Genomic DNA, 25,161 nt, shown 5'->3' on the forward strand with positions numbered 1-25,161 from the left:
TCCTTATTTATTTTATTTACCTACACTCTATACCTCTTTGATGCATAGCTCCTTATTTATTTTATTTACCTACACTCTACGTCTCTTTGATGCATAGCTCCTTATTTTATTTACCTACACTCTACATCTTTTTGATGCATAGCTCCTTATTTATTTTATTTACCTACTCTCTATGTCTCTTTGATGCATAGCTCCTTGTTTATTTTATTTACCTACACTCTATGTCTCTTTGATGCATAGCTCCTTATTTATTTTATTTATCTACACACTGTCTCTTTGATGCATAGCTCCTGATTTATTTTATTTACCTACACTCTCTGTCTCTTTGATGCATAGCTCCTTATTTATTTTATTTATCTACACTCTTTTCTCTTTGATGCATAGCTCCTTATTTATTTTATTTACCTACACTCTATGTCTCTTTGATGCATAGCTCCTTATTTATTTTATTTACCTACACTCTATGTCTCTTTGATGCATAGCTCCTTATTTATTTTATTTACCTATACTCTTTTCTCTTTGATGCATAGCTCCTTATTTATTTTATTTACCTACACTCTATGTCTCTTTGATGCATAGCTCCTTATTTATTTTATTTACCTACACTCTATGTCTCTTTGATGCATAGCTCCTTATTTATTTTATTTACCTGCACTCTACTTCTCTTTGATGCATAGTTGCTTATTTATTTTATTTACCTACACTCTACGTATTTTTGCATAGCTCCTTATTTATTTTATTGACCTACACTCTATGTCTCTTTGATGCATAGCTCCTTATTTATTTTATTTACCTACACTCTATTACTGGGATAATCCTGCAAGGCCAGCAGCCTCTTTTCGAGGCAATCCAAGGTGGTATTCATACTGAACAGGAGAATCAGGGAACTTCCGCTACACTGTTTGGTTTGTGTCGTGGGGTCTTTTACATCCAACTAAGGTACCACCAACATAAACGGGACCTCGGTTTGAGCTCTCACCCAAAAGTACACCACCTATAATGCAATACTACAGTGTCAGTATTTGAATATAAATTCAAGCATGTGGATTGGGAATATAACCCGCATGCTGCTAATCTTCTAGCATCAAAGATAAGAGTGCCAGAATAACTTCTGTTGAGCCACTGATACCTCCCAAAAAAGCAGTTTTCACATTTTGAAGTTTAAATTGCTTTTTGTAAGGCTACAAATAAAATCACTAGGATAAGTCTGAGTGGGAGAAATTCTAGAGGTCCAGTGATTACCACTGATCTCCAACAGTGCACTGTGAAGCTTATATTGGTGTGGACAGAGATGTAGCTGGGGCAGGTGGCACCCCTAAGGATTCCCCCAGAGCTATTTAAGGACCAAGAAAAAACATTCTCATATATGGAGTACGTTAACACTACAGGTGAATCTCTCAGTCTATAGAATATGTTACCACTATAGGTCAAACTATGTACTGGTATGGCTAACATTAAGGCTAGCCTTGATAATTAGATTAGTTGACACAAATTTAAACTAGAGCTATAATGTATGGTCCTGATCAATTTGGAAGGCAAGCACTAATAAGTGCTTAAAAGGGAGGCAAGAACATTAAGACTGTCTCCTTAAAGGTGTATATGTCTAGGCAACTTATGGCCCACATGATCACGTGGCAGTTATTCATATACTCATAGTAGTTCCTTCCTATCATAAACAAAAGCTGTAAAAAGTAGCTATACTAAGTCCTTCCTACATTTACTAACACATTGCACACACATTCATAAATGCATGCTCCTTCATACACACAGACAGACTCAGACACACATAAAAACGGTTTCAGTCTTACAAATTACTTAAGCAACTGCAATGTTTATTGAAGCTCTCTAAATGATTTACAGCACTAATGCGATCACACCACTGACTTGCTGTAACCAAATGGCATTTCTTCCATAGTGCTGATTGCACCCTCTAACAACCTACAGCTACCTCATTCACCCCAAGCTATTTATGGCTTTGGGTGTGGTAGGTGTGGACTCTTACCCAAGGCAGCAGTGTATTTCTATTGGACACCCTTAAGGTCATTTGTCCTTTATATTTTAATGGATGTCAGTGGTGGGAATCAAATCCCATACTGCTGGTTCCATTGCAGATTCAAATATTGACAGCAGATTTGTGGGAATTTAAAGCACATAGCCACAATCTAGCATATATTAATCGGTAGTAGTAGGTGGGATTGCATGCCAGTTTATCTGTTATTTACTGGTACGCAAAGGATGGATCATGAAAGTTGTACTTGTGTAGCCTGTAAAATAGTTTTGATTGTTGTGTCTTTCGTCTTTTCCCAGTTAGGGGTCGCCACAGCAGAACTCCGGTCCGCTAATGATTGGCACTAGGTTTTTATATGCCAAGTTGCCGGCCCTGATGCACAACCTTCAACGAAGGTACGCCTATTGACGCACGTCTCCACACAGAAGATGCTCTAGCTGAGAATCAAACAGAACAACGTCTTACTGTGAGGTGACAATACTACCGCAGCACCACCACCACAATGTAATGCCAAGTTTTATTTATTTGACAGTTGTTTACTGGGAAAGTCTGACTGGGTGAAATGCATCCATTTTCAGCAGACATTTGGGGAGAAAAGCTCCAATAACATTGTACATGAGACAGTACAGTCAAACATTTTACATGAGTCAGTACACTAAGTACATTTGGACTTCAAATTACTTTACAATTTTTAAAAGACAAGTTAATTTATTACACTGGAATTTCAAATTACATTATATGGAAAACTAAATGGGTGGCATGTTTTAATGTTAATGCTAATGAAAAGTCTTAGAGACTAAACCAAATATATAAATACAAAATTAATAGCAAACAGTATGAGCTGAAACAAATAGTATGGAATAAAGTATAGAATAAGGAATATGGTGAGATGGGAGAGATTTAAAGTTGGAAGTAGAAAGAGAAACATCTTATAATTGAAATCAGGGGAGAAGAGAAAAAGTAAAAATTATAGGACATAGCACTTCGTAGGATTCAGTTTGCAAGAGTTTGATTGAAAAATTTATGGGTTAGGGAAAGAGATGTAGTGCAAATTAACTAATCTATTAGTCAAGTTTTGATCAGGGGAACATCCATTATTTTGGTGAAATATTCTTTTAATGTTTGTTTGAATGCAGAAATATTGTGGTTGGCTCTAATGCTAATAGGTAACATGTTCCATATTTTGGTCACTGAGTTGGAAAAGAAGCTTTGTCCTGTTTTTTAATTTCTCCAAATATTTTGGGTTTCTAATACCATGATGGGAATGGACCCCATTCTTAAGTCAAAGTACGATTAAAGTTCATGAAATTAGTATTGTTTCACTCTTTGATGTCAGCCAAAAGTGCTCATAGTAGCACCTGCAATGTGCCCAGAAATGACTCCTTCTGCAGTTCGTATGGAGTTACATGTATTGGTAGCATATCTAAATAAGATTTTAGGCTCCTGCTGTGTTGTTAGGTTTACGGACTATGAGTAATTCTTTGTTTTCTGACCTTAGGGACATTATAAGTATAAAGCTTTTGAGAACAGAAATGAAGGCTGGACAGGCAGTAAGTGTATGCATAATTGTGTGTGCTGTTGTGAGCTGTAAATAACTGAGATGGTCTGGAATTTCAAGTCAAATGAGTTAGTGAAGGACAGTGCAGTGATGGGATTTATAGGCTGCATTATTTGCAAACATACATTTTATTATAACATGATTCAAGTTTTGATTTAAGTGAGATGTGCTTTGTGAGAGTAGGAGCTCCATAGAAAGGTGTGGGTAACAGGTAGTTGTTGGGCAGACTAGAAAGGTGTGGGTAACAGGTAGGTGTTGGGCAGACTATTTCTGGTTGATGTTTATAAGAAATGTTTATGCAAGCATTCTTTGTTTCAGATGTTTTTTTTAATATTGTTCTCTATATGAAAGTCATATTTAAGTTTGTCATCTATTGTTACACTCAACAGTTTTGTGTGGAAAACTACTTTGACTATGATAGCATTCCGGAAATTATTGTAAAGTTTTCTTTTTGTTTTGAAAGTGAGTTAGGGGTAAATAGGAGGATTGTTGTTTTCTAAGGGTTGAGTAAAAGTTGGGAATTGCTAAGCCAGGAATGAATAGAGATGAAAGATTTGTATTTTTGTATGGTTTAGATGTAGGATAGACAGGGTTAGTAGTATTTTGTGAGGTCAGTATAGTTGTTATATTACTTGGGGAAGTTGGTTGGGAGGGAAAGGATGATTGAATGGAAATTATGTTGGTTATGCTGTCAATAAAAGCATTACTAAATGTGATGGCAATTTGAAGTGAAGATTTGTCTGGATAGGGTATGGGATCTTTTTTATTACTCCTGGACTAAGTAGTGAATTTATTAATGACCAAAATAGTTTGGGGTTATTTTTGTTGTTTTGTAGTTGTGTATAGATTGTTTTTGTCTTTATATACCTGTTTTTGGACTGATTACTAAGATACCTAAAGGTTTGTCATTGAGAATTGATTTTGTTCCTTAACTGTACTTTCTGTCCTTTGTGTCACAGTTACCCATTAGTTATTTTCTGTTTCTAGATAACCACAGGACCAGGGAGCAAGGAGTTGGAACCGCAAGTTAAATATATAGCAATATATCTTTCATAGCATTTATTTTAGAGACAGAAAAGTTATGAAACAGGCAGAAATAAACACTGTGGAGTATGGATAAAATATCAGTGTCATAACTGACCAAGCACTGCAAAAGCAAGTGGATTTCATATCCTGTAGAGTCAGCCTGTAACACCAGCCTAGTGAAGTGATGACAGAAGACGCTGACTGTGTACTAGGAGGTGTGATCACTTCTTCAGTGATACCCGAGGATAGTTTACCAAACAGAAGGTATAGTGCTCACTGAAGTGACATTTCTATGCATACAAGTGTGAAATGGTACCATGTGACAGGAAAATACTAGACAGTATGCATCAATCAAAAACAAGTCAGAAAATCTGCAGTCAAATCTACAGATCTAGACAGTACGCATCAATCAAAAACAAGTCAGAAAATTTGCAGTCAAATCTACAGACCTAGTTACTCTTGTAGATGCACTTTTTAATTCTGAACATAGTATATTCACAGCATTAAAGATCATCTGATGCAGTACATCTTACTCTGTGTGGCATTAGTAAACAGGTACTACAAAATACCAGTTACTATCTAGAAGCTGCTGGTCAGAACAGTTTGCAAATGTAGTTTAGATTCAGAATGGTAGTATAATGTAGTCTAGACTCAGGAAGGACAGAACTAGAATACTGTTTGTGCTCAGGACTGTGCTAAACCTTTGGTCTTATGTAGACAAGAATTCAGTCACAGAGATCATCTAAAACACCAAAACCACAAACTAGCCCAGAACGATTAACAGAAAAAACACAAATGTTCTACGACCGGTGTAGGGAATCACTTAAGGCGACTCAAATATTGGATTTAGCGCTTTTGTACTTTATTAAAATACAACAGAACTTCTTCAGAATCCAACTAAAAAAGTTATTCAACCTTAGTGTTTAAAAAGCATATTTAGGATCATGTAATATTCCAATGCTTCAATTACGTAATTATGTAATTGGTAATTGGAGCACTGGAATATTATATGATCCTAAATACACTTTTTAAACACTGTGGTTGAATAACTTTTTTTAGTTAGATTCTGAAGAAGTTCTGTTGCATTTTAATAAAGAACAAAAGAGCTAAATCCAAGTGGTTCCCTACACCAGTCATAAAACTTATTTCGTGAGATCATCTAGAACAGTTACTATTATTTTGTTCTACTACAGTTTACTTAGGGGAAACTTGCATTCAGTCTATAAGGTATAGCCCCAGTCCATTGCTCTTTTTAATTGCTATTTTTATCCCACAGAGCACAAATAAGTCCTGGCAGTTTGCTTTCAAAACGAAATAGGATTATCTAAAAGAAAAAGAGAGCTACATCTATATATAGTGTATATATATATATATATATATATTTATATAAAACTGCAAAGTAGGTTGGATCTCATAGCTGTATTAACACACACAACAGCAACATTTTGCCATGCCTTTCTGGAGCAGGAATCAGTTCAGCATAACCAAAGCTCACCCTACATGTGCCAAGCATAGAGCAACCTCTTTTTCAATATAAACTGATAGATGCTTCAGTGAGTCTGTAAATGATAAGATATTGCCAGACCATCTCAACCATAAGGTAATGCCCATCGTAGGATGATGAAGAAGCCAGAGATGAATGCTTCCAAATGATCATTGATAATGCTTGCACACTCCTTAACCAGCTTTTATCTTGTTTGTTAAAAGTTCTAGTATTGCTACTTTATTGTGAGCACTCAATATTTTTCTTGCACGGCTGTTCTGCACTGCGTTTCCCCGCTGCTTCCTGTGATACATTTACCACATTTTAAACATATACATAAATAAGAATAGCGGTAAGGAAAAAAAGCGTCAGCACTTCACTCCTTTATTATTCTGTGCTCATTTCTCTAAACAGCTTCCCACTTTGACCGATACCAGGAAGCTTCCTTCTTACTGCTGTAAGTTATAAACTGAGAAACAGCAAATTCCTGCAAGGGCTCTAAGTATTTTCTGCCTTTTCTCTAATTTTATCTTACTTTATTTTATTGTATTTCAATTTTACTATTACCATATATATCTTATTCCCTGTTTAAGCCAGCTGCATAAAATCAGAGGCAAAATCAAGTTGTGCTTTGTCATCTGAAATGTTACTGTACAAGAACACCTGTATTTGCTAGTAAAGACTTAATTACTTTCTAAAGGGAGAGGTACTTGGATGGAATCTTCTTCTAATCACTTATTACAAGGGGTAGAGCAACTGAATTTGTCAAAGTGATACAAGAATGCAACTATAAAAATAAATCAGTTAGCAGATGGCTACAAAGGCTGTGCCAGTATAACATTTAACCTGCGGACTGCCGTTTCTTTTCTCAGAGGTGTAGGTAGCTATTCCATCACTGGGTGCTATCTGCTGATCACCCCCCCCCCCCGCAATTACTGAGGAAAAAATTTACTGCTTTTTAAACTGTAGCAAATGATAAAGTATTGTTGTTTTGTTTGTATGTGTGATGATACATTCATTCTTGAAAAATCTGAATGTATCAATCTACTATAAAATCAATTCTATTTTATGGAACAGAATAATGGACTCTTCTGAAAATCAACATCCCAAACCTGGGATATTTTCAAATGTGCTGCCCCATATCAATTAAAAACATCAGTTTATATAAAAAAAAAAAAAAAACACCAAAACAACAATGACATATGATTGATTTGCAGTTGGCTTATTGTAGAAAAAGGAACAAAAATGGAAGCAGGTTGTGATTGTTTAGATGTAATGCCTATGAAAATCCATTACCTGCTAGTATGATGCCTTACATGTACAAAGCCTGAAAAATGGAAATTTCTAAAAACAGCATCACACAAAATGTGGATTAATTAAGTTAAGGAAGATTTGTGTTCCCTAAACCTGACAGCACTTGAAGTGGCCATACCAGAAACAGGAGTGAGTACAGAGCTAATGTATGTGAGGTTATCCATTTGCTGGCTACAATGAAGGGAGCCATACCCTGTCTACATTACCGTGTCAAGTACAAAATACAAAAATACCTGGGAGAAGGCCAAGACTGCAGCGCATGCGCAAGTGCCGCAGAGACATTTTCCTGTCAAAGATACACATTCTCTAGATGGGAAACTGGTGTGCAGAAAGCAAGAACACCCAAAGCCCAACACAACAGACATTGAGCCATACATTCTGTCTAAAATTAAAAGCATTACAAGCCTTCCGCAACACCTCCTAACTACAGTGAATGACAGTAGCGATCCCCTAAATATAAAGGAAGTAAAAAATAACATATGATCAAGCCTCTCGAAGATCACATCTTTTACTAAGGCATCACAGTTATGGGTCTACTTTATTTGTACGAAGTTTCAGTACTTCGAAACCCACTTGGTTGAACCTAGTTGTTCAAAGTACCAAATCTTCGAAAACGAAGTACAGAGATCACAATACAGCATATAATGGGAATATTCCCTTTTCCTTGCTGTAGTGTGATCTTGGAGTTGGTATATTTAAGTAGGGGGGTGTGTAGGGCACAGCCCCCCACATGGGGGGTGTAGGGGAGCAAGACCACCTGCAAAACATGTTTTCTGTGTTTTTTTTTAGTCAGCCAATCCGGCAACTAGGCTTCAGCAAAAGTGCACTTTCGTTGAAATGCACTTTCGCTGAAGTGGGCATCTACTTTGTTCGATGTAACGTATTTTCGATCAAACAAAGTAGATCCCACAGTTATAGTGTTTTCATGATGCTGCTCTGTTTATTAAATTATGTTGGACAACCCTGAATAGAAAACAGACTGCCACGTTCTGTGAACTAAAACAAACGTTTTTCTTTGGGGTGTTTTCCAATGTTGACCATGACTTAGGGCAATCCTTCTGCTCTTGTTCGTCCTATTTTTCTTTTGCTTACGCTCTCCATTATTGCAGTCTTACTTTGTAAAATAAAAGCCATAGTCTAACCCTCTCCATACAGAGGACTGATTTAGACTAAGTTGCTTCTTGTTTATATTTCTGTTATGACTGTATTAGTCCCCGTTTTCTTAAATCTTTTCATAAATATAATATCCTTCATTATGCTTCAATAATGTGTATATCAAAGTCTCTTTGATTTACCTAACTGCATTTGTATATAATTATCATATCAATAGTACTATTTTACTATGCAATTCTTCCATTATTCTTGCATAGTGCTGGAGGTCCCGATCCTTGATGAAGAGAATTCTGTTACTAGTTCACGCACCTGGTCAACACATGGATAAAAAATAATTAAACAATGACCGGTCATTAATATTCCAAAACAAGCACACTGATTGGTTAGCCCAGTCATCGTGCCTGTTGTAAATCCTAGCATATACCAATGGAAAAAAGTCAAGTTGCCTGGACTTTTTTCCATTGCTATATACTGTAACTTTTATTTATTTATTTTTTTAACAAAATACTAAGAAAATCAGGTAAGTTATTCAAAACTAAACACACATACCTGATTTTCCTTGTATTTCCTCCATTCTGTCTTTCTCCTACCCTTAAACTGCCTGTAACTTTTTTTAATTAAAAAAAAAAAAAAATGGAGCAATGGAGACCTTCTGTTCTCTGTTGCTTCCTTTCCAAAGCACTGACATACTGGGTATATGTGGGAACGCAAGTCCCATACGCATGCTCAGCACATCAAAAAAAGAAACAGGATATATACCAGCCACAGAAGGACAGCACAATGCCATTATACAAAGACATTATTTAAGAAAAGTGTTTTTTTTTGAACCACAGGCATTACTTTGCATCCTAGTTGTATACCTGATGACTTTTTTCATATGTTTAGGTATAGATCCCCTGTGGCATACACAGAAATACATTTATATGCTTTTATTTCTCTCTTTTTTGCTTTGCTTTTCTGATATGCTTGCACTTTATAAAATATTCTTAAAGGTATTATGGCTACATTTTTGATGCTGTTTTATCAGTCAAAATTCACACGATGCACAGACGTGAATATAAATCAATTTAATGCTGTTTGAATTACTATGATATTTAAATAAGAAATCTGCATGTTTTTAGAGTAAAGCACAGCTAGTACTCTCCACTCTATGCATACATGGCTGGCCTCATTACTTCTCTTTACTGCTGCTTAGAAGAGACAGTAAAAGTGATAGGGACATTGTTTCTTTAATGTCTACAGATTGCCATATTGCTAACACAGATAATAGATATACTATGCTTTATGTAATACAGTAAGCAGAAAATACAGACATCTGAAGTTTGCAACTGCATAACTATACCTTTATGCACAGGGAAAAAAAGGACGTTCACAGAAATTTTACAATTTTTTTCATGAAGAGTGTAGAAGTCTGTAAAAAAAGACATCATTGGTTCTTGTTTTTGGCAGCCTGGCATATGAGATGCACTCAAAATAGAAATATAATGGGTAATAGATGGAGTCCTAGGTATCAGATGCATTTATGAAATTATATTTTTGTCTGAAATTCTGGAAGTGAGAAGTAAGACTATGTCTATATGAATCATACATTGTGCATTAACTTGGCAGAATATTTGTCACACTTTAAAAGTGTAAATATAGTTTAATAAAAATTTCTAAAATAAAGAAGGGAAAAAAAATGCGTCCAAGAAGTATTGAAAAAGGAGTGCAAGTTAATGGTTTGGGCTGAGGGTTAAAATTATGACAATATTGCAAAGTTTATTCCACTTAATAGCAGACAAAATGCCAGGTTGTCAAACAAAGCTATAAGACTGCGCATATTGGAAACATTTGCAGCAATAGCATTACTGCATTTCATTAACTTGGGTTTAAGTTCCATGATAACTTCCTATTGTACAGGAAGTACGTTCTTTGATGACTCTAATCCTTGAAATGGTGTGCTTTGAATACAATATACTCCTGTACAGCTGTGCTAAATCTTTTCCCATAGTTGAAAAGCAGCCAGAATTGCTTGCAAGGCCAGACTGTTTTGCACTATTAACAGATCCATAGTTGAAAACCAGGAGGGTGGTGTCTGAAAATTTCACCCATTCACAGTGATAAACATGGTGTATACCATACAGGAAGTCCCCTGGGCTCATACTTTGCAGCAAGCTAGCAGACAGAAGTTAAGCCTTCATGAAGAAATATGTGACTTGCAAGAATTTAAGAGATGGAAACTGTGGTGTAATACTGTCACTTAGTTTACCTACACTTAATTCAGAAATCTATTTTGAAGCATTTTTTTGTAATACAGTATACAAAATGAAACAGAAGTCTGACATACGCAAAAGCCATAGTACTTACAGACTGTATACAAAACTTCCGAACAGTGTAGTCCACAAGAACTGTCACATCATCCACAGAGACCCGAATGTTCCCATAGGTCCAACAGCCCTGGTCAGGCCAATACTGGAAACATTTCTCCTGTAAAGATCAAACACTTGTTAGTAACAACTACATTCTGATATTTTATGGTACATAACGTTGCCATTCTGAGTCATTAAATATCTTTACATGGAGAATGCAAGATTCCACTTGGTTTCCTTAAAATGTTATAATACATTTGTGTACATCTCAATATGTCTCAGCTTTCTCTGAATATATGGTGTTCCAGATTCTTGAGGTAAGTCGTAGAGAGTTGCCAATGTCTTGCAACTGTTCTTGTCAGCTTTGTTATTATGGGCTATTTCTTACAACCTCGGCTTGTACCTTCACTGCATTTGTCCATGCCTTGCTCTTATACTGCACAGCTCAGGCACAGTCTGAAAAGATGTGAACTGCCAACAGCTTAAGACTGTTCAAAGTGTCACAAAATACATAACATATCAAAATACATGACACACGAGTACAACATGCAAGTTTTCCCTTGCAGTTTCATTTAGAAGAAACTAGCAGCGGTGTTAAGCACACAGTTTTATCATGAAGCAAGATAGATTGCAAGATGCTTTAAACACATAAATAAATGTGTTAACAATACTACCACAGTCTGCACTGTTTCACTGAAATTGTTTTACATGGATTGAATGAAATATATATACATATATATATATATATATATATATATATATATATATATATGCATAAGGACAAAGTAAACAATATTGTTACCAAAGATATTATAGGCTCGCACTGCAAATAAATCTGTTAGGGCAGGGTAAGAGTAGTTTTAACAAAGTACCACAGATTTAAAGTAAAATCATGGAGTCTTCCTCTTAAACTCATTCAGGAATAATTTTGTTGATGCTTGTAAACTATATAGTCTATAAAGTTTTTATATGAGGAATGATCGGCTACAAACTTCTCTAATAAGGTAAATTGCATTTAACTTCAAAAATTAAAATTAAGTTGAACTTGTTTGTAACAGGTGGTTTCCATGCCTGAAGTTAAATGGGCCCTTTGTTTTTTTTTTTTTTCTTGCTCACATATTTCCATTTTTTTAGACCAGTAGTATGTCTCTCCCATATAGGGGATTATCATCAGGTCACCAATTATAACTCACTTATTATGTGTTCGAGACAGATGCCAAGGAGTTCACCTCTTAAGCAAAGCTTGAGAGGTGAATCTTGGAGTTTATGTTGAGAACACATAATAGAGGGTTATGATTGGTGAGATAATCATAATTCTTTGCAGTGCATGAAAGTTTATCTGCCCCGTATATTATTAGTTGCAATGAAAAAAAAAATCGCTAAGTGTTTTGCTAGCTTTGAAAGCCATAAAACACTTAGCAGACGCTGTCAGAAAGGCAGTGTAATGTAATCCATTACATTTACACTTGTCTTTCAAGCTTCTCTACTGTCTAGATTTTCTTGGAGCATTCAATTTTTGCTTCATATTTTTGGTCCATTACTCATAACATTTCTGTTTTTTTAACAAACTACTGAGAACTGAAGTCAGTTAATAATGACATACATTTGAGTTTCAGAGTTTGCATCCTTCAGATAATGCAGGTGAACACATCCTGCTATTCTAGCAACTTTCTAAGTTTTTTTTTTAATTTTTTTATTTTATTTTTTTTACAGTAAGTTAGGACATATTAAGAGTACAGGTAGCAAGCAGAAACAAATGTTTTGTTCTACCACTGTCATTTGCTAGTTAGTACAGCCAGATTTTATTGCCAAGTGCTAGACAAGACCATAACAACATAAGCAGGGGGGTGCTTAACAAGTATTAAGTTCGGGTCACGCATAACATTGGTGCTTAACTGAGTTGTCTTTTTCTGAATATCGTAACATAATCACTGCACTCCATACACTACATTGTATTTATGCTCTCCCCATTTTGCTGACTTACCCATGATCAGCAGTTTGCCTCTGCACAGCAGGCTTGCACCTTTAGGTTAACTGCAGGCTATCTGATGGCATGCCTACTAGCTCAGCTGAAACCTTGCAACACTATAGTCTGCTGACTCAAAATATTGTTATGTCTGAGTGGCACCACTGTAGTGTGTGCTATGTTTGAGAACCAAGAACAGATCATCTGCTAGGTTTAGTCACTATTTTTATTTCTGGTGAGGGATGCTTAGCTTCCAGTGGGAGCCTCTTCCTACGATACCAAGGGAAAGAAATGCTGCCTTTTGATACATTATTGCCTCCAGTCTCGCAGCCAACCTTAATGGCTCAGGTCCATCAGAGTTCAAGATGGTGGCAAGACAATGCCTCATACTCAATGCCATCAATGACACAGTTGTAAAGGACAGTCATGTTTCATTTGTGAATGCTCAGAATTGAGTGGTCTTACAAGTGCAAAGAATGTCAAAGTATGGGAAGATCTGCATTGTGATACATTTGGCCTATCTAAGCTATGCCTTGGTACATATTTTTAGAAGCAAAAGTATGAATTAAGTAATCAAAACATTTATTTACTTTTCAGAAAATCATATTAGACTACATTTATCATGCAGTGGAAGCCAAAGCGTAACAGATAGGTACATTAGTTTGTAATAAACATGAGCAATCGATTATCTAAGCTTAACTATCCTCTCATATTTATTAAAATCACCCTGATGGAAGGTTTGCCTGATTACCTGTGAGTTCAGAATACCATGTTATAAGCATTGTAAATCTTTAGGACATCATATATGCAAGTTGAGAAAATCAGTGACAGTACATGAAGTCTGCAGAATTTTGATTGTTTTATGGGATAAGAAGAATTAAAATGTTCCCACCTTGTTCACATAGCTAATCCGCCTTCTAGGACTTCTTTATCTTCTGTGCTGTTTGCAAAAGTGAGACTACCTAGGCATACCAACTGACAATCTTTTACAGTTGTAGACTGCAAAAGAGCCGAAGGAAACTGATATAAATCACATTATTCTTCTAGCACAATGAGCTCACATTGGACCCAAACTGTTACATATTCTCAAAAAACGACTTTTGAGGTTTTCAAATGATAGCTCTTTTTTATATGTATTTATACATGTGTGTGCTTGTGTGTGCATTTTCAGCAATACAGCTGGGCATAGCAGAAGCAGCCCTTTTCAGCTTTAGAAATGAATCAAACCACTCCTAAAACAAGTGAGTCATCAGCTGCCTTAATTTCAGTGAACGGTATTTTCATTGGTTAATGACAAGCTACATGAAAAGCTGTCCCCAAAAACAATAAAATCCATTTCATGGATTCACATTCAGAGATGTCTGGTTTCATTTTACTTATTAAAAATTAAAGGTATCAGCAAGATACAGTTGCACTGGTTTCTCTTACATTCCATTAGAAGTGCTTGAACATTTTTGCAACAACTGCCTTTCTTGATTTAAATCTGTTTTTCATTACAAATGTGAAAGTTGGTGTAAACGTACATAACGGCAGAAGTAATTTTAAAGACCTGAGAAAGATTTTTGCATGGATCAGTAGATGGCAATGGAAGTTCAGTATTACATCTGTTGAACAATAATCGTTGAACAGCTTATAGACTTGGAGGAGTGAACTTAAAGAAACATAGTACTGCAGTAGATAATTAACAGGAGCCATGAGCTTCTAAGTTTAATACGCATCTGGGGTGCATTCCCACGGGTATAGACTCCAGATATCAGGGGTAAATGTTTCACTTTAAGGGGCATTTATGAAGCCTCTATTAGAATATTGCATACATTTCTGGATGATATTTTAAGAGATGCTGAGAATGGTCACTGGAATGTGAAAGGGGAGGATAGAAAGACATTTAAGTCAGACTGCAGATGTTTCAGATATTAGTTTGAAAGTCAGAAATAAAGAAAATGAGAGATGCAATTTCACTTTGTAGAAATCCCTGTGGGATTCTGGAATGAAAATGAAATGAAGTGGAAGTGAGGTGGGGCAGGAGAAATTAATTTTCAAAAAGAGGGCCTAGAATAAGTTTAAATATAAGGAAATATGTTCATAGGTGTGTAGTAGGCCAACAGCCCTGGAGCCCTTACAAGCCTAGTCCATAGAAGTGCCCTGGCATAGTGCCACCTGAAGTTAGTTACCAATGCCTCTATCAAGTACAACCACTAGAGTGATCCCAGGGGTGAACTTTCTATTTCCAGTCCACTCACCAAGATTTGTCTTGAAGAGGGCCAGTGAGGCGCTCTTCTTGACATGCCTGGGACGTTTATTCCAGAGCATGGGCAGTCTCTGAGTTATGAACTTGTCCCTCCAGCATGTTCTGTTTATTTTTATTTTATTTTATTTATTTTACATTTGTTGACCGGGCTAGTCCAGCTGGATATATGTCCATTTTCAGTAGAGGCCTGGGGAGAAAAGCTCCATAAAACACAGTATTATTTATATTATGTGACATTTTACAGATGCTGGTACATTACAGATTTTAGCAATTCTTTACATTTCCTAACATTTCTGCTTACAGGATCATAGTACATATCATGTATGGATAGTCATACGAAGATATCTCTCATAACATTAGATTAATATATAAAAGCACACTCTCTTTACAGTTAACAGAAAAGTAACTAGCTTATACAGGTATAGTGATTAGTACCCAGAGATAAGTGAGGTAGTTAGTCAGGGTTAGCACAAGGGCATAACCAGTGTGATTTAAGGTATGGCTTCAGTTTGCTTTTAAATAGTGTTATTGAGGAAAAGGGGGGTTAGGTTGATTGTTGTAATGAGGTTGAGGTCTCTGGAGTGTGATGTGCGGAGGAATTGGGAATTCTTTAGATGTAGCACTTCTAACAGAGCTGGGTCAGACATGGCTTTGTAAGTCAAGCAGAGATTGCCTCTTAGTAGACAATATGAGACAGAGAATAGCCCGAGTTTTTGAGTCTGTCTGTGCAGGACATGTGATTAAGGCCTAGGATCCTCTTTGTGAGGTACTTTTGTGGCCTCTCCAGCTGTTTCAGGTGTCTAGTGAGGTACATGCCAAATGGGGCATTATACTCGATGATTGGTCTAATGAGGGAAGAGTAGAGAGAGATGATGACCTCTTTCTTCCTGGATGGAAAACCCTTGGTAATGAGATGTGCCACATAGAAGGGCTTTCTGACTACAGTGGCAATGTGGTGGTCAAAGGAGAAGTTGCTGTCAACCTGTGTCCCCAGATCTCTTATAACACCTTCACTGTTCCGTGGGCTCCCATCAATGTGGTAATTAGTGGGAATTGAGTTTTTCCCAAAGGGGATGATGACACATTTTTTAGCATTAAGCTTTAGGCCATGGTTTCAACACCAGCCATTTGTCTCAGTGAGGTCTTTCTGTAGAAGGTCTGCATCACTTGGGGAGTTAATAATGGGTCCCAGCTTGGTGTCATCTGCGAACTTGGTCAGCCAGAGTCCCTCCATGTTGGCTTGGACTTCTGAGAAGTAGATGCCAAACAGGAGACGACCCAGTACTGATCCCTGTGGGACTCCACTCGTGACTGGTTGGCAGTCTGACTTGGAGTCTGCTACATTGTGGGTTCTATCTGTGAGCCAATTTGCGACCCACCCAATAATATAGGGGTTGATGCCTAGTTTGGTGAGTTTATCAATATTCCTGAGTGAGGAATGGTATCAAAGGCCTTGGCCAGATCGAGGTAGGCTGTATGAACTGCCTTACCCTCATCCACAGCTCTGGTGACTGCTTCAAAGAAGTCAACCAGGTTGAGCAGGTATGATTTACTTTCACAAAACCAAACTGCATGGGATCTAGAGTTTGGAGATTCCCTATATATTTGTTAATTAGGTCCATGATGATGCGCTCCATGGCCTTACATATCAGACTCGTCAGGCTAATGGAATGATAATTCCCAGGGTCTGTAGTCGCTTCTCTGTTATGGACAGGGATGACTATAGCAGTGTGCCATTCAGGAGGGACAAAGCCTGAGATAAGGCTGTGATAGAACAGGGAACACAGATCTGGTGCCAGTTCATGTAGAACACAGCCAGGGGATATTGTTGGGTCCCATGGAAGCTGTATTCTTGGCCTTGGACAATGCAGCTTTAACCTGTGCTGCAGTAATGCTGGGTGCCTGGCATTGTGAATGGTCCTTTGGGGGGGGGGGGGCAGGGGTAAATTTGTCACTGAATCTGCTGGCCAGTATGTTAGCAATATCTGTTGGCTCAGTATAGGAGGTGCCATTGTGCAGTAACTCAGAGCAAATCTGGGTATTGCCATAGAGATTCTTGATATAACTGTAGAAGGCTTTGTGGTTGTTTTTAGTGTCTGATGCAATTCTGCCTTCATAGCTGGCTTTAGAAGCTTTGATGAGGGATCTCAACTTTTTGTTTACGCTAATAAGAGAGTTTTTCCAGTCTTGGGACTTCACCTTTTTCTTCAACAGTTTATTTCTTCTGTTGTAGAGTTTTTTAATGGCAGGGGACTACCAGATTGGCTTCCTTTTTTTGGAGGAGAGTGGTTTTGTTCTGATGGGTATCACTAGTTCCATGCATTTATGTACATGTTCGTACAGTGCACTGGTGTATGATTCAGCAGTCATACAACTATTTTCCATTAGCTTGGGTGCCATGAAGTTAGCCACCTCTGTTTTTAGGAGCCCAAAGTCAGCTTTGGAGAAGTTTTTCATGGTAGTTACCTTTGCCAGGGGTGTGGGTGAGATGTGGATTTCCATAGTGATTAGCTTGTGGTCGGATCTAACCAGGGAGGAATGGACTATTGGTGTACAGCATCGGTTGCTCATGTTAGTAATAACCAGGCCATGGATGTTGCTTCCTCTAGTGGGGGAAAGAATGAGCTTGTACAGGGCACTGGAAATTATGAATTCCAGGAAGCATTAGGCGAGTGTGTTGGTGCATGAGTAGTTTTCCCAAATGATGGAGAGGTAGTTGAAGTCACCCAGTATGAGTGTGTTGGGTTGGACCCTAATAGTTTCCAGGGTGCTTAAGAACATGGAGTAAGAGTCTATGGTTGGGGACCTATAGCAAGCTATGACCTGAATCACTGTCTTACCCAATGTTAGTTTTACCTGAAGTATCTCAGATGCATTATGCTGGGCTACCAGTCCGGAGGTGTGCATATCTTTTATAAATATGGAGATACCACCACCTTTGGAGCTTCAGTCCATGTTCTGGGGCCAAAAGGAGAGGAATGAGTTATAGCCTGGTAGTGCAGGGATGCTTTCTGCTGCTTTAAACCAGGTCTCCATTACAGCACAAATGTTGATGTTCTCCAATTTGAGGAGTGCTTCGAGAGAGTGCATCTTGAGAGGTAGACTTCTAACATTGAGCAGCATGACCCTCAGATTGTATTTATTTATAGCTGTCATGGTGGTAGTTTGGTCTTTGGAACACCACCTAAAAAAGGCACTATAGGGGAGGCAAGAGCCTTAGCCAGTACCCAGAAACCCGGGGTGACAGATGAAGGACATCTCTGGCAAAGCATCGAGGTCTGTCAGTCATGTCATCCAAAGCAGACAGATACTGAATCCCCTTAGAATGACACCAGAAACTTAGCCAATTGTTAAAGTCAATAATTTTCTGCTTGTGCTGCGGTATCATTCTGGGTGACAGTAGGATGCTACTCAGGGCTAGGGTCATACCTGCCTGGGCCTCATGATCTGAGACCTCCATCATGTCTCTTTTCATGTAGTCCAGAGAAGTGAATCTCAGGTAATTCACACCCACATGGACAATGGCAGAGTCATACCTGTACTTGTTGTGGAGTGACCTAAGTGTGTGTGTTATGTGTCAGATTCTGGCACCTAATAGACAGCTGACTGTTACCTTCTCCTTATTCAACCTGGTGAGTGGGACATCAGTGTGCCTTACTATTGTGTCACCTATGATTAGTGTATTGTGCAAGCTATTTTGCCTTAGGGGCTTAGGTTGGGGTGCAGACTGTGTAGGTGAGCTATGTGTCTTGTGGTTTGTGCTGTGTTGGGGTGGCTGAGTGTGTTTCTGCCTTGGAGGTCTCTGCTGATAGGGAAGATTTCTATTGAGAGCCTCTGCGAAGGTGGGTGTGTGGTTTGTGTTTTTATTTGAGAGTTGTGATGGTGGGTGTTCTGGCAGGCTATGTGTTCCATGTGGTGTGGTGCAGGTGTTGACCTTCTCCACTTGACCAGCTATTCCAGTCTTGGCAGGGGAGTGTATGGCTTCCAATTTGGAGATATAAATGCATCTCTCACAGGTCTGAGTGTTGGGCGGTAAGAGAAGAGGTTTGTCTGTGAACATGAGCCAGTTGCTACACTTTCTCAGAATGCCTAAGTTCACCAGGTTAATAGGAGAAAGCACAGGGAACTGACCTTTAGACATGCCATGTTTAATTGGGCAATGGCTTTTAAAAGAATGAAATCAGCTGAGTAGACATTACAGAGTAAAATTACAACTTTAACAAGACATAAGATACACAGGAATTGAGAAGTGTTTCACTGGAGGGCAGCTGTGGGTACTAGCAGTGTAAGTGGGCAGGCTGCATAGATAATTCAATCCTCTTCTGGTGTTGGCATATGCTGGTCTGCATGCACAATTTAAAACTGCCAAAGTTACATACATAATGGGCTTGCAGTCAAATGCTAAGAGTAATCTTACAGAAAGAGAAAAGGCACAAATATCCCCATATTGTCATAAAATGCAGAAACACTTCAGCTGAGCACTTCCATTTTAACAATCTGCAACAAACCATTCTCCAGTTTGAAGATCCTTAAACTACTGCATAAAGATGGCTGATGCTAACTTAGACAAGATAAACAGCTACCTTACTTGTACTCAGATGATGTCATAAGATTACTCCAAAGGCACAGTAGCACTATGTATATAACTATGAGACTATATACTGCAATTGCATACAGTTCAACACACTTCTAAAGCTCATTTTTATGTAGGATTGCCAAATGGGTGCCTGACTTGTTTGCAAATAACATACATAAAATTTCTCCAAAAACACGATGTTACTGAGCATATAAATTGAGGTGGCATACAATTTAACACATTTCTGACACTTGCTCAGCTGTTTGAGGAAATCTTTTGAAAAAGTAATATCTAAAGCCGGTATTTTCACAGTAATTTAATTCAGATTTTTACTAATTTCTACTACAGCATCTGTGTGTTTGTGTGTGTGTATATGTATGGTGTGTGCGTTTAAGAAGCACCTTCAGAACACCAGTGGTATTAAAAAAAAAAAAATTAATTCCATGTACCCCTAAGTTATGGTCTTCTACTACTGAATGACTTGTCCTGTTGGATTTGTTAACATAACAGATTGGATTGGCAGTCAGTGGTACAAAAGTTATAATAATATTGTCTTAAATGAAAGGATTTCCAACATTTTTAAGAACTACAACTATAAATAGCAAACTGCAATTACTAGTGGCTTCCTGGGGAAAAAAAGGTCTGGATATTGGAACTTCTTGTTTCTGTGCCTGGCTTTTTTGTGCTATCGAGTGCAATAACAGATTTGTGGTACAAGGCAGATTTGCCTGGTGCCATTACCCTCACAGTACAGCAGGAGCAAGGACTGCCTATCCCTTTATCACTTAATGGCCACCAGTGTCCTGTAGTTACTGCTTCACTCACTTGCCAGCTTGGTGAGGTGACATAAGAATTTTGGGAAATACAATTCTCAAAGTAAGTTGCTGTGATTGGGCTTACCGTATTAGTTATTTAGGATTCAGTCATAACCTTCTGGTTGTAACATCAGGTGATAGCTCAGGTGGTCAATCTATTACTGGTTATTTTGGGCCTTTCACTGTGGGCAAATAGAGGTAGTCATGCTGAGGTTCCTCGGCATGGGTTACACATTAATAGTTACCTTTTAGTGTGATTACCACTGGTTAGAGGTCAAAGGTTGAAAATAAACAAACATTTTTTCAGGCAAGTAAGGGTTAATGTGTGAAAATCAGCACTTCAAGCAACAGTGATTCAAAGGTTAACCGCTCATCTCCTCCTGCTGCTGCTTCTTTAAAAAAAAAAAAAAGTTGAAGCTCGCCCCTATATTTTTCCTCCTCCTATTCTCACATATGGGCATTTTCTTTGACTCAATTACACTAATTTTTGGGTAGGAAACATGTGAAAAGATTTTGGCAAGGCTTGCACTCCTGTATTAAGGTGAGGACTGTCATCCGATCTGTCAAGTATGTAAGACAGTACAGCTTGAGTAGAATTCTTCTCTGTCATAATTTTATAATGCAGCATTATGAACACTGAACATGTTAGAGTTTGATTTCCCCTTTTCCTCAACTGCTGAAGTCCATCAGTTATATTTTTATAGCTTTATTACATTGTTCATAGCCATCTTGGTAGGCCATAGCAAATGGTTTAATTATCAGACACATATGCAGTTTTAGGAATGCCTTTCATTTTTACTCCAATATGTGATTAGGAACCAGGTCAGCTGTGATAGTACCATTTTAACTTGATGCAAGGCATTGTAATTGATTAAGGGAGATTTATTTATTAAACATATTCAATTAGTTGGCAAAGGTCAAGAATTATCAAATGCAGCTAGCACCTCAGTTAGCACATGCTGCGATTTCATTTTGTAATTCAAGGGTTGGGACAAAGGGGATTATAGGGAGGGTTGGCTCACTTATGATGGTGATGCAAACTAAATATAACACCAAAACAGCAGGGCACTCGTTAGTATTCTGGGGTCCAGTTGCTGTTGTGACAGCTTATGTCTCTGTATCTGCAGAGATAGAGTAATATAAATATATTTATCTGAGCTTATATATATATGTGTGTGTGTGTGTGTGTGTGTGTGTGTGTGTGTGTATATATGTATATACGTGGGATCCGTACAGATCCCCGAATGCACTTTCCACCGAAGCAGAAATCACTGAGCATACTTAACCAAAAGTGCTGTTCACCAAAGCAGCACTTTCAGATAAGTATGCTTGTTGTGCCGGTAGTGCGGATAAGGGAAAATTCCCTTTTCCCCACTGTAGTGCAACCACAGAGTGAGAATATTAAAGTAGGGGGTGTGGGGTGCATAGAAGTAGGTTTAATGTTTTTTTTTTTTTTTTTTTTTTTTTTTTTTTAAACATACTTGACCGTAAGCGCTTTTTCAGTGAAAAGCACTTTTGGTAAAGTATGTTCGGTGATAATGGATTCGGGCTTTTGATCTTTCGATCAAAAGTCCTAGATCCATATATATATATATATATATATATATATATATATATATATATATATATACATATGTGTGTGTGTGTGTGTGTGTGTGTGTGTGTGTATATATATATATATATATATATATATTAATTAGAAAACTCAAGACATTGGACAAGCAGCTAAGATGGGACGTCAGACATGCAGATAATGACTCCAGAGTAAGTTTCATGCATCAGGAAACACTCAGTTTGGCCCAAATCAAGGTATTGTTTGGCATGTAATCTCAATTGTTGGATGCATATGTCTCAACTGTATAGATTTTTGCAGAATATCCAGATTTATGCTTCAAACTTTCTGTCTGTTAAAATATGTGCTTTTCTGGAAATCACTGGGATGACCTGGGGAATGAAATCACTAAATAACTGCTCACATTTTAGTTTCAGACTTCATATCCTGTAGAAAATGCTTTTAACACAAACCCTGTTATTCAGGCTACTTTATAAGTTTATAGCAGCAATATTTAAGATGTGTCCCTCTATTTGGGTCTTTGTTCCCCCATTATGTACGTCTTTGCCCAGATTTCTTGGGCTAAGAGGTTGATATGGTTGAATGGGCAGCTTGTAGATTCCCACATTTGCAATATTTGTAGGGATAGAAGCCTGGCAGTTAGATGCTGCTTCAAGAAAGGCATAGACAGCCCTGTAGCTATCTCAATGCCAAACAAAGGTCAAGGGCCCCCCTTGAGCCACATACAGATAAGGCAGGAATTCCTTTTGGGTTTTTATCAAGCCTTACTCCTTTTGCAGATTTAAATAAACCATTTTGGAATCACTCTCCTGTTCTCCTGTTAATGTACAGGCTCTGGAGTTATGGATTAGGGAGTAGCCAAACAGACCAATTGTTTCGGAACTGATAAATGGGTTTAAGACAGGCTTTTTTGATCAAATCCAGCATTAATTACAAGTCAGTTCAATCAAGAATTTGAACACAATTATTGGCAAAGAACAAACAGTGGAATCCATACTGCTAAAAGAGTGCAAGAGGCAAGATAATTTACCCTTTCCTGACCACATCTTTTGAATCCTTTGTCATTTCACCCTTTGGCCTTGTCCCTAAGGAAAAGCTCCTGCAGCATTCCCTGCATCTATAAGAATATTTGTGTGATGCTGTTGTCCATTATTCCCCCTTGATGATGAATTCAAGTCATTAAAAAATTTAAAGACTCGGTTAGCCAAAGTCAAAACAGAATCAGCTGTTTGCTTGTTGCCTATTTGCTCCCAGGACTGGCATTTATGGGCATGTAATTTGTGGGTGTCTATTTTTTCAATACATCTATACTTATGGGGTGTTTGGTGGCTAACTCAACCTTTGAGTGCTTCAGCTCTGTTGTGATGCCGGAAATAGAGGTCCCCTACTCATTTTTGGCCATTCCTTTGTAGTCCAAGGTTCATGGAGAGCAATTTGTGCAAATGGGCTAAATTTGGGATTGGAAAATCTTAGCCATGAAGTGTTTTCGAAATGATTTGGGAGGTTAAGTTGGGGACATGTGTTGTCCCTTTCATAAGCAAACTTTTCAACAAAAACGTCTGTCATATTTTGATAACTCATGCTGTAGGTAATGATTTCGGTTTCATATCCAAGTGGCAGCTTGCGTATTTCACACCTAGAAATTTGTCAGTATTCAAACACATGTTTCCTGGGTCATCATCCAGCTGGATCTGCTACTGTTCGTTGATCATGGAGTGGTTTGAACTGATCCTTTATTCAGAATTTCAGCAGTAGAACATTGGGATGTCTATGACAAAGATCCTTTGTGGTTTGCTAAGGATAGAGTTCATTTGTCTGTTTTTGATTTAGACATTTTCAGTCTTGATTGTTCTGTGTTTATACAGATACTACAAGTTATTTAAAAAAATGTTGATTTGCTGTGATCAGGAAAGAGGGGGGTAAACAGGTTGGTATGCAGCCTGGTGAGCAGTCGTTGGGCATCATTAACCCCGATTTACATTCTACCTTCTTCCTTTTTAGTATTGTTCTGGAGAAGGAGGTCAGGACAATAACAGTTTTGGGGTACAAGGCTGGTTGTCCAGCGCCATTAGCTTCACTATGTAGCAGGACTGAGGAGCCTTCTCTTAAAATGGGGGTCGGTGTCTTTCCAGTCATCACTCAATGGCAGCCAGCCATAATCTCCCTTTTACACCTTTCCCCCCTTCATTTCCTGGGACAGTGGAAAATCAAATAGTTACAATAGTGGATAATAGTACTGCAGCACACAATGGCAGATTCAGCTGAGGAGACACTCAGCTGCAAAGACAGGTCTTGTATCTCAGTGTTCCCTCAATTTAACTTGCCACCGTGTGCTGCAGCATCATTATCCAATATTGGATAAAGGTAGTGCTGTTAAGGAACTTTAATATGATAAATACTAGAGCACCCTGACTGTAGCCAGACCTTAAGGTCATCAACATTCATGATGCCCTACAACGGGCAAGACTGAGCTGCAATATGTATTTGGATTTACTTGTGAAAGATCAACTTTATATTGCCAAAATGAAAGGGTGAAGACTTCTGTGATCTGCAAATGCGCATTTGTGAAGAAATGTGTTACCCTATACATTTTATACACTGTGACCTAATGGAAGCTTGAGACATAATGAACGTGAGTCCTAAAACTAAGAAAATGTTAAGTCTAATGTGTGTGTGTGTGTATGGGGGGGGGGGGGGGCAAGTCAATTTGGAAATATGGGTTCCCTCTCTAAGTTTGAAGATGGTAAGTATGACTACTCAGAACTTTAAAAACTGAAGTGTGATTATGGGGAAAAATATACTAAGTATGAAGTTGCTGAATTTTGGAGAATTCCCTTTTCCCTGAGGTACAGTAATCTTGGCATTAGCTTATATAATAATGTGGTGGGGAGGTGTGGGATTTTTACTGTTAAGTCTGGAACTTCTGATAAGTCATTGTGAATATGATGCCGAAAGAAACACAGAAGCTGGAACACAGAGAATATTATTACTTCTAGAAGAAAGTAAATAGAAAGGTAGTCAGAAAAATGAATGCCCAAACTGAATAAAAAAGTAGCCGGAGGAAGACGCAACTTGTTTGGGATCCATGAAGGTTGATGTCATGCAAAAAGGAAAGAATATTGAAGCTGAATAA

General features: G+C 37.9%; 1 protein-coding gene across 7 annotated transcripts in view; it reads right to left on the reverse strand.

The window, feature by feature from the left end:
• Positions 1–25,161, reverse strand: part of PTPRE (protein tyrosine phosphatase receptor type E) — a 2,530,882-nt gene that overhangs the window by 334,905 nt on the left and 2,170,816 nt on the right. For all 7 annotated transcript variants that reach the window (XM_044056172.1, XM_044056175.1, XM_044056171.1 and 4 more), the window contains one exon: positions 10,849–10,968. In XM_044056172.1, the coding sequence (XP_043912107.1) occupies positions 10,849–10,968 (120 nt within the window). The remainder of the gene's footprint in view (positions 1–10,848; positions 10,969–25,161) is intronic.

This window comes from Protopterus annectens, chromosome 14.part0 (genome assembly GCF_019279795.1).
Source record: "Protopterus annectens isolate FY-2018-M chromosome 14.part0, PAN1.0, whole genome shotgun sequence".
NCBI classification, from domain to species: Eukaryota; Metazoa; Chordata; order Ceratodontiformes; family Protopteridae; genus Protopterus; species Protopterus annectens.